The 11291-nt window shown below is 48.0% G+C and overlaps 1 protein-coding gene across 1 annotated transcript in view; it reads right to left on the bottom strand.

Moving 5' to 3' along the window:
- srrt (serrate RNA effector molecule homolog (Arabidopsis)) overlaps positions 1-11291 on the bottom strand; it is a 36522-nt gene that overhangs the window by 8870 nt on the left and 16361 nt on the right. Inside the window, exons 11-14 of the mRNA XM_048620012.1 lie at positions 10678-10756; positions 8724-8915; positions 4916-5083; positions 2918-3113 (exon numbers count right to left, since the gene is read on the bottom strand). Of these exons, the coding sequence (XP_048475969.1) occupies positions 2918-3113; positions 4916-5083; positions 8724-8915; positions 10678-10756 (635 nt within the window). The remainder of the gene's footprint in view (positions 1-2917; positions 3114-4915; positions 5084-8723; positions 8916-10677; positions 10757-11291) is intronic.

Raw genomic sequence — 11291 nt, 5'->3', positions numbered from 1 at the left:
GGACAAACAGGAAGGAAACTAACAACAAGAGTACATGAACACCAACTGGCTACAAAAAGACACGACCAATACTCACTCATCTCAATCCACACGGACAAGGAGAACCACTGATCTTCAACTGGGACAACACCAAGATCCTGGGACAGGCTAGGCAGAGACAAGCACGAGAATTCCTGGAAGCATGGCACTCCACAAAACAGGCTATTAATAAACACATTGAACTCGATCCCATATACATTCCACTAAAGAGGAAACCTGGAAATGAGGCAGTCCATCGCAACAGACCTCAGAGTTTAAAAGCCAGGCGGGAAAACACACCGACGCTTCATCAGAGGCTGCACTGAGGATGTTACCAAGCACGGTAACAAAACGTCTGCGAAACAACAAACCAGCTCGGTCAGCCAACCAACCTCAAGATCACTGGGCCTCAGTGGAGCACGCACCTGTGTTGAGGCAAGACAGTGGCCTAATGTCACTGGGTTACAAACCCACAGGCCCAAGATAATGCTCTGGGGACAACATGGGTTCAAATCTCACCATGATAACTAGTGGAGTTTGTGGTCTGTTTTCATTTATTCGTTCCTGGAATATTGGTGTCGCTGGTTGGCCAGCATTTACTGTTCTTCCCTGGTTGCCCCTGGGAAAGTTGCTGTGAGCCGCATTCTCAAACTGCTACGAGATGGAGGCAGACCCAAAATGCCGATATGTTATTAATGTAATTGGAAAAAAACAACAAAAGTAATTCTGGGATAAGAACAAAATACAGCGGATGCTGGAAATGAAACGAACAGAGAGAAAGCTGGAGACACTCAGCAGGTCTAGCAGCATCTGCAGAGGCAGAAACATAGTTAACACTTCCAATCCGATATGACTCTTCATCAGGTCTGAAGAGCAGCTGAGTTTCTCCAGGAGTTTCAGTATTTGTTTAGGATAATCCTGGAATTAGTTTCAGTAATGGTGTCTATGGAACTACCATCAATTGTAAAATCCTATCAGGGCCACAATCCAATTCAGGGAGGAAAATCTGAGGCTCCTACCCAGGTCTCCAGACCTACAGCAATGTGGTGACTCTTAAATGCTCTCTGAAATAGCTGAGCAAGTCACTCAGTTCAAGGACAGACAATAAATGCTGGAACTGCCAGTGATGCCCACACCAAGCAGACAAACAAAACTAAAACTTCCTGCAGAGTCGGTGACCTCATTTTGACATACTTCAATTAATACACCAGCCTAATGTTTCCGCAATGTACTACAGGGATAGTGGAGCTTACCTTAATCCATCAGCATTCACAGAAATAATTCAGGTTAGAAATTCAGTTTGTTCCAATGATCATTAACAAATACATTCTTCCTCTTCCATGCTAATTTAACTCCTCCTTTCCCAGGGCCCTGGGGCTATGGGTGTCATTTGCCTCCCCGCCCCCACCACGCTTCCAATATTTCCCTAACTTGTTGCCCTGCACGGACCCTCCAAATGGCCTGCTCAATAAAATATGTCACTTTCTGCTTGTGTTTGAGTAGCACCCTAATGAACTGCATGCACATCTCACTCTATCCAATAGCTGTGACCCTCCTTCGACTGAGCAGTGCACCAAACTCAGTCAGAGCTCTCTGGTTATAGGCTACACCACCTTGCTCCGTCCCTACCCCACAGCCCTGCAAATCCTTCCCCTTCGACTGACTCCTTTTGAAAGTTCCTAATGGATCAGCTTCCACTGTCCTTTCACATTAGCAGGTTCCAGATCACCTCAACACACAGACTACAAAACGCAGTGTTCTTTGGCCATTTCACCCATTATCTTCATCTGTGTCCTCCTGTTAGTGACCCCCTGAGCAGTGGAATAGCTGTCGGATGTCAGCCCTTGTTGAAACACATTGCTCCTGGTTAGAATCTGAGAGAGGTACGGATGCAGCAGGTCTCACACTGTCTGTCATGCACGTGGAGCAGAAATCCCCAAGACCATGGCTACCTCCCTCAGCTGAATGCACTGAAAACAGTCCTTTCTGGGACAGGAGCACTACTAGCAAGGTTATCCTGAATCGCCACTGAATGGCTTCCTAGAGCAGTTGAGAGTCACAGGTAGGCCAGACTGGGTAATAAGACATACTTCTTTTTTGAGCTGAACCCAGGTAGGTTTTTTTTTTAGAAACAACAATTGACAATAGTTTCATGCTCACCAATTCAGGGAGTAGGTTTCAATTCCATATTTTAATAACTAAATTCCACTACACCACCCACTTACCCAGAGCATTAAACTGAGCTTCTGGATTATGAGTCCAGGGACATTACCATGCGAATGGAACAGGCCCTTCGGCCCACCATGTCGCTATCCTAATCTAATCCCATCGGCCTGCACATGATCTATACCCCTCTATTCTCTGCCTAAATGCCTCTTAAACATTGCTATCATCTCTAGTTCTACCACTTCCCCTGGCAGCACGTTCCAGGCAGCTACCACCCTCTGTTGAAAAAACTTTCCTCTCCCATCTCCTTTAAACTTTCCCCGTCTCATCTGAAACCCATGCCTTCTAGTATTTGACGTTTCCACTTTGGGAAAGAGACTCAGACTTATCAACGCCTCTCCTAATTTTATATACTTCTAGCAGGTCGCTCCCTCAGCCTCCTGATTGTCTACAATCCAAGTTCTGTCTCCTCAATGATGTCCCGTCTGTAACCCTCTGGACTCTCCAAGCGGGAACTCAGTGTGCCCAGGTCTGAGGAGGTGGTGGATGTCTCCAGGATTATTCATCCATCTTGATCTCAATAAACTGACAGCTAACCTCGCAGGAACACAGGCAAGTGGGCTGATTCACTGGCACCCCGCCTGCCCCGATGACCCTCCCCATCACCCGCCACCTCCACATCTTCAACACATGCCCCTTTAAAATACCCCTGCTTTCCTCCTCCTGCACACACCCCTCCCAATGCCCAGCAGATCGCTCAGAAATTTGCTTTCACCTTCATGCTGCGAGACGCGGTTGGGAGGGAGAGGTCCACGGACGTGCACGATCCCACAGCGGTTCGGCATCTCGTCCTCATTGGGGTATTCACAGGTGTTGTAGTAGTCGATGGAATGCACAATGCGAAGGTAAAGCAGCAGTTTGTCCAGAACCTGTGCAGTAACATGCATCGGTTAAAGAGATTTGCCTGGCACTCATAAGCTTCATTTACTGCTTTCACAACATTAGCACACCACACCCCACATATGCACACACGCACGCACACACGCGCGCGCACGCAGAGCAAGTGGCTGAAACCTTTGTGATGTTGGAAACACAGCAGCCAATCTGGCACAGCAAGCTGCCAAGAGCATGACGATTTCGACTGGAAAGTTTAGTGTTAGATATTGGATTGAGAAATACGTGCTGTTGCCCAGGACACGGAGAAAAACTCTCCTGCTCTAGGCCACTGAATTCTTATATCCACCCAAGGGGGCCAGGACTGTTAACTGTAGATCACAGCCAAAAGACAGCATCTCTGACAATACAGCACCTCCCTGTGCAGCACTGAAACTAGAAGTGACAAGCAGGAGAGTGTAGTCATATCGCTGATGGGGAGCTTGAAATCTCAAAATCCTTTACCTGACTCAGTGACCACAATACAACAGCATTACAGCAACAAACCCATTCCTACCTGTACACAACCAGTGTTATACAGCAACAAACCCATTCCCACCTGTACACAACCAGTGTTATACAGCAACAAACCCATCCCCACCGGTACTGTACCCCAGTGTTATACAGCAACAAACCCATCCCCACCGGTACTGTACCCCAGTGTTATACAGCAACAAACCCATTCCCACCTGTACACAACCAGGGTTATACAGCGACAGACCATCCCCACCGGTACTGTACCCCAGTGTTATACAGCGACAGACCATCCCCACCGGTACTGTACCCCAGTGTTATACAGCGACAGACCATCCCCACCGGTACTGTACCCCAGTGTTATACAGAGACAGACCCGTCCCCACCGGTACTGTATCCCAGTGTTATACAGCGACAGACCATCCCCACCGGTACTGTACCCCAGTGTTATACAGTGACAGACCATCCCCACCGGTACTGTACCCCAGTGTTATACAGTGACAGACCTGTCCCCACCGGTACTGTACCCCAGTGTTATACAGCGACAGACCATCCCCACCGGTACTGTACCCCAGCGTTATACAGCGACAGACCTGTCCCCACCGGTACTGTACCCCAGTGTTATACAGCGACAGACCTGTCCCCACCGGTACTGTACCCCAGTGTTATACAGTGACAGACCTGTCCCCACCGGTACTGTACCCCAGTGTTATACAGCGACAGACCATCCCCACCGGTACTGTACCCCAGTGTTATACAGCGACAGACCATCCCCACCGGTACTGTACCCCAGTGTTATACAGTGACAGACCTGTCCCCACCGGTACTGTACCCCAGTGTTATACAGTGACAGACCTCTCTCAATGTGTACTGTACACCAATGAGGTTGTAGACTTGCTCGTCGAGCCGGTGTGTTTGGTTGCAGACATTTCATCACTCATAACATGCCAATCAGAAAGCAAATTTGGACAAATTGGGGTTAAACTGCAGTGTTGACTTAGCTTCAGTGTATGTTGGATTAAAATTTCACAGTGAGAACATTTTCACTGGCCCATTAATTTATTTCAGCTATTAACTCTTGCCACTAGTGCGAACCAAATCTGAAGTACTGAAACTGATGAATGTATTGAATTAACTTGCAAAGAAGCTACATTTGAAAAGTAATTTTAATAATAGTGAGCAGACCAGTTACTAGTCAACAACACTTTGTACTCCAGTTTTGACTTTTTACACAAATGCACTCACTGTGTGAGAGTGAACAGACACTCTTGCTCTCTGGAACATTAATGCCGTGTTTATTACTGTTGGCTGTGATATATTGTACCTTTATGAGCTTCTCATCCCTCTCGATGTTGACCTCTGGGTTCCCCTCCTTCGGTCCGTCGTCCGGTGCATCCGTGGCATTGCCCATCAGCTCCTCTTCCTCAGCGCTCACCTCCTCAATCAAGTAATCAGTGATGTTCTTTAAGATGGGGTTCTGAGAGGACAGGTTCTGTGGGTTAAACACAGGGCTGCTCAAAATTAGGGAAAAATGATTCTTGAAGCGTCTTAACCCAAACGCTCAGGGCATCGGCAGCAAGACAAACAGCTACTGGACAGAATCAGATGATAACGTGCTGCAAATAAATATTATGATAAGATGAGAGTACCGCACTCTGAGCTCAGATATCAAATTGATCTCCAAGCTTGCCCCTCAGCTGGGTCCCAATGTTCATTTAGAACTGGGCTGATAAGAATTTTGGGATATTGCTGTGCAGAACTTGGCTGCCAGCAGCTGCATGGCAAAAGTGACAGATGGGCATTTTTTTTCTGAAGAAGGGTCCAAACCTGAAACGTCAACTTTTCTGCTCCTCTGATGCTGCCTGGCCTGCTGTGTTTGTAGAACATAGAACAGTACAGCACAGTACAGGCCATTTGGCCCATGATGTTGTGCCAAACTATTACCCTAAACCTAAGGTCTATCTAACCTCCACCCCTACCTTATACTATCATCCAGATGCCTATCTAATAGCCGCTTAAATGCCCCTAATGAGGCTGACTCCACTACCCTCTCCGGCAATGCATTCCACGCCCCTACCACTCTCCGAGTAAAGAACCTACCTCTGACGTCTCCCCTACATCTACCTCCACTCACTTTAAAACTATGCCCCCTCGTAAAAGCTATCTCCACCCTAGGAAAAAGTCTCTGGCTGTCCACTCTATCTATATCTCTGATCAATTTGTACACCTCTATCAAGTCACCTCTCATCCTTCGTCTTTCTAAAGAGAAAAGCCCTAGCTCTCTCAACCTTTTCTCAACCTGGTTCCTCCAGCTCCACACTGTGTTGTCTCTGACTCCAGCATCTGCAGTTCTTGCTTTCTCTGAGACAGGCATTAGACCTTTGGGCAGCACGGTGGCTCAGTGGTTAGCACTGTTGCCTCCCAGTGCCAGGCACCTGGGTTCGATTCCACCCTCGGGCAACTGTCTGTGTGGAGTCTGCACATTCTCCCTGTGTCTGCGTGGGTTTCCTCCCACAGTCCAAAGACGTGCAGGTTAGGGTGGATTAGCCGTGCTAAATTGTCCCACAGTGCCCAGAGATGTGCAGGCTAAGTGGGTAAGCCATGGGAAATGCACAGTTACAGGGATAGGACAGAGAGGTGGGTCGGGGTAGCATGCTGTTCAGAGGGTCAGTGCAGGATTCGATGAGCTGAATGGCCTCTTTCCGTACTCTAGGCGATGTAGAAATGAAAATTAGCTCTCTAACAGCCACTCCATTTGAGGAAATCAGATTAGAGAAATCAGGTTTCAGACACTGCAGACGTTGCAAGCCTTCTCTAGCCTCAGTTTACCACAGATTGTGACCCTAAATCCAATGTAGCCTAATAGTAGCTCAGCATCTAGCCTGAGGTAGCTTGCTGTGTGAAGTTAGTTCCCAGAATGTGAATCAATCAGTGGCTGATTTAAACAAGGAGAGTAAGTCAAGGTGTCCATGGCCTCAAGGCAGTCATTGCCAAGTGACAACACCCTTAATTATGTCCCTTATAAAAACACCCATCTACTTCCATGCTGTTCTTCCTATTTTTAACGCCCCGTGGATGACTTGGAAACAGAGATTACCGCTGTTCGTTCTGCTGGCCTGGCACCACAAGATTCAATCCTCTGCGATCTCCCAGATAAAAGTCTCCAACTCAAACACCACTAATGCAAAAAAGCCACGAACCTATGAATAAGAAGACACCGCAATGTCTAGTTTAAGACCAAAGTGCGTAGATCCTTGATTAGTGAGGAGGCAGGGGGTAGACAGGAGTGTGGAGGTCAGGTTCCATCCAAATCATTCTCCCTGTATAACAAGGTGTAGAGCTGGATGAGCACAGCAGGCCAAGCAGCATCAGAGGAGCAGGAAGGCTGACGTTTCGGGCCTAGACCCTTCTTCAGAAATCCCTGTACACTGGGGGATGCTCTAAGGGTCTGCTCTTAATTTGGATGTCCAGAAATTCATTTAATAGGGCACTTCTGAGAAGAAACATGCCATATAAATGAGAACTATACATTTTTAAAAATTATAATTATGACATGGAAATTGATTTGTACAGCCCAGAACAGCCATTTGGCCCATCATGACCATACTGGCCTGATCTGATCTGAATAAAACTGCTTTGCCCTTTCCCCTGTAATTTTCCTTTGATTCCCTTCCAATCAAATCTGCCACCATCAGCTTTTCAAGCAACGTATTCTATATCACAACAATGTTTCTCCCCATGTCTACTTCTCACCTCAGTTACTGTAAAATCTGTCCCCTTTGGTTAGCAATCCTCCAGATACTGAAATGCCTTGCCCTGATCAAAACAATTCATGACTATGAACACCTTCAACAAAACCTCTTGAAACATTTACTGCTCTAAGTGCGCGATATCGCTGTCCTATCTGTGGTAGGCCACACACTTGTTGTGTGAAGTGCTCAGTGGGTGAGAAAAAAAACTGTAAAAACACCAGCAAGTTTCTGCTCAGTGGAACATAAAACAAAAAGCAGCCATAGATGGTAAATTGTTTATAGCATGTTGCAGACGGTTTGCAGCAGGTTGTTTTTATTTTTCTGATAGGAACATTGATGGTAAAAGACATTACCTTCCTGTTCACCAGTTAAATTGAGACTGGGGTGTGCACTAATCACTGTAATAATCTCTATTCGTGAATCTTCAGCAGGTCCAGATGGGGAATGGGGTGGGGGTGAAGGAGCCGCCCCACTGCAGCACAGCAAAGGAGTGTTGATATCAATGGAATGATTACAATTAAAAACAACAAATTTCAGAGTCAGTCAAATTCCTGCACAGATCTCAACCAGCGCACTGGTGCGCCACAGCGATGGCGAGAAAAGGTTTTGGGAAGTTGTGCCATTTTCTTGAGCATCAAGGCTTTGTCCATGTTTCTCAATCTCCTTGGGAGCCTCCATGTCAATTACTACAGGACAGCCTCCGCTGACATCTGGCGCTCCACTCACTGTGTGCATGCAAGCCTCAGGAGCCACACGGACAGAGATGACCGATACCGCACATACACGGAGATTTGGCGAAGGAAAGTACGTGCGCCATGGAACTGTCTGCCTCATTACCGGAAAGGTTGGGAAATGAAGAGACTTTTTTTTTAAAAAAGGTTTTGGGGGCGTGGTGTTGATTGATGGGGCTCATGTTAGCTCAGACCACAGTAATCCACTTGCTGGAGCAGGCCAGCGGCTCAGCCCGAATGTGACAAGTGAGATCGACAACTTGTATCAAACACAAACTGTTTGATATGCTTAGAACAAAGCCAGGGAAATCCGAGAGCAGATACAATCAGCTGACACAATCCAGCCGACACAATCCAGCCACACCAGGAGGGCTATCAGGATAGCTGACGGCTCACTGAACTGAAACAACAAGTTTTAAACAGTTTCCAAAATGGAGAATGAAACATCTTAAAGAAACGGCAACTTCTTTGGCGCTGTAACACTTGGGAAATACTTGGTTGTCTGTCTCTCACAGCTAAAAGCAGCCCTGCTTTGGCCTTTTGGACAGTCTGAGACCATCACTGCTCATCATTGCTGCTCAACACAGTGTTACTGAACACAGGCAAACAGAGAGCGCCCACCACCCCCTCCAGCCTGCCTCACACTGACCTCAACTCGGCCTTCCTCAGTGACCGTCTCAGAGGACCACAGTTGCGAGCGGTCATCCAGCGAGTGGATGAGTTTAGCCGCGAGTTTGATGTCGTTGCGGACTATTTGCTTGTGCTGCGTGATACCATTAATGCTGCGGACACGTCGGGCCAGGTCCCGATTCACCACCGGGCTCAGCTCACAGTCTCGTAGCTGCAGGGAGACAGACAATCACATCATTCACTGGGCAGTCCATGTCAGCTTAACAAGGCTGTTCAACCTGTCCACTCTGTGCTAGTCTCTGCTCCACACAAGGCCCTCCTACACCCTTTTCATCTCCTCTATCAGAATATTCTTCTGTTCCTTTCCCCTTCACTGGTTTACCCAGCTTTCCCTCAAACACAACAACACTATTGCCCTCAACCACTCCCCTTGGCTGTGAGTCCCATGTTCTCCCCACTCTTGGGGTCTCTCCTCAACACTCTACATCAATGACTCAACCTGTCCCTTGCATCAACCTGAGGAAGCATCATTCTTCATCATACAATCCCTATGGTGCGGAGCAGTCCATTTGGCCCATTGAGTCCACACCAATCCTCCAAACAACATCCCAACAGACCACCCCCTCACCCCATCCCTGCATTTCACATGGCTAACCCACCCAGCCTGCACATCCCTGGGCAATAAGGGACAATTTAGCACGGCCAAACCACCCTAACCTGCACATCCCTGGGCACTATAGACAATTTAGCACGGCTAATCCACCCTAACCTGCACATCCCTGGGCACTATGGGACAACTTAGCATGGCCAGTCCACCCTAACCTGCACATCCCTGGGCACTATGGGACAATTTAGCACGGTTAACCCACCCTAACCTGCACATCCCTGGGCACTATAGACAACTTAGCACGGCCAATCCACCCTAACCTGCACATCCCTGGGCACTATGGGACAATTTAGCACGGTTAACCCACTCAGCCTGCACATCCCTGGGCACTATAGACAATTTAGCACGGCTAACCAACCCTAACCTGCACATCCCTGGGCACTATGGGACAATTTAGCACAGCCAATCCACCCTAACCCGCACATCTTTGGACTGTGGGAGGAAACCAGAGCACCCGGAGGAAACCCACGCAGACACGGGGAGAATGTGCAAACTCCACACAGACAGTCACCCAATAGTGGAATTGAACCCAGGCCCCTGGTGCTGTGAGGCAGCAGTGCTAACCACTGAGCCACTGTGCTGCCCTATAATGAGACCAGACAATCAAATCTCGTCCGGGATTTGAGTACAGCATCTCTTGCATGTCTGCCATGTACAACCCCCAAAGGGAGAATCACACCCCTAGACCAACAAGCCATTGCTCCTAATGGAGCACTGGTCTCTAATATCAGCAACTCCAGCAAACTGCAACTGAGTGTCTTCAATTCAGGTTTAACGCTGGGCAGAGAGTGATGGCTGGATATTTGACTGTGGGAGCATCGCAGCCGTATCCTGGAACTGATCCTTCGTCGTTGTCTGCACACCACTTCCAGACAACGTTACAAGATACTGCAGGGGCAGTGCTGTTTCTCTGCTTCAACAGCCCCTTTTCTTTGGACTTGAAACTGACAGAGTACAGACTACAGAAGGAGACACAGAACCTGTGACCTCGAGTCTTTGTAGCCGAGACATTGTGGATGGAGACGACATTCAGAGTGGGGGAGCCATCATAGCACGGTCGAGAGGACACAAGGGGCACTAACAGTCAGAGCATTGGGTGTTGGAGGGAGGGAACTGTGAACTGCACACAGCTGACAATGAGCACTTGACCCACCAGTAAGGGCAAATAAGCCCCTCACCTCACCCAGAATGGGGCTGAAGAAGCCTCAACTTACTCAAAGGGTGAATCAGGGCAGTAAACCTGAACTATCCTGAAAGAGGGGCAAACACATTCCACAGGTACTCTCCCTGACCCAGAAGCACTTACTCGGATGTTCTGGAGATTCCAACAAATTTCTTTGATGTTGACACTGCGATCGAAGGTAACCCAAGCTCTCCGATAAAATCTAATCAACAGAGAATAGAAATGTGATCTCTCAAACAGCAATGAAGTTAATCTCCAGCCTCTGCTCCAGTTAGTATTACCATCTAGTGGTAAGCAGTCAATATCACAGGAAACGAATCTCACAGAGATACTTCCACTAACCCCATTGCTTACAGACCCCAGAAGGCAGAGGGTTATTTTGCATTCAGTTCTAGTAAACCTGTCTCACCTTGTCCTTTCAGACACACGCCTAGATACCGGGCAGGCACGTTACAGGCCATGGATGGTATTACAGTCAAAGCCAGACACTCCTGCTCTGGGTTCAAACTGGTCCAGTGTTTTTCTGACGTTTGGCAGTTAGCACAACATTTACCTCGATCCTGTTAAAGCAGCTCTTTCTGGGCAATGGTGACACTGTGCTTTCTCAACACTGAGCAACAAGAGTTTCCACCAAAGTGCATCCCTGTCTTCAGCAGCTTAGAGACAGCACTGACTGACACACAGTCTTAACTGAGGGAGCGCCGCACCGTCGGAGGGTCAGCGCTGAGGGAGCGCCG

The sequence above is a fragment of the Rhincodon typus genome, chromosome 45, assembly GCF_021869965.1.
Source record: "Rhincodon typus isolate 14 chromosome 45, sRhiTyp1.1, whole genome shotgun sequence".
NCBI lineage: Eukaryota > Metazoa > Chordata > Chondrichthyes > Orectolobiformes > Rhincodontidae > Rhincodon > Rhincodon typus.
The sequence above is the reverse complement of the archived record's forward strand: the minus strand, read 5'-3'. Positions and strand labels throughout refer to the sequence as shown.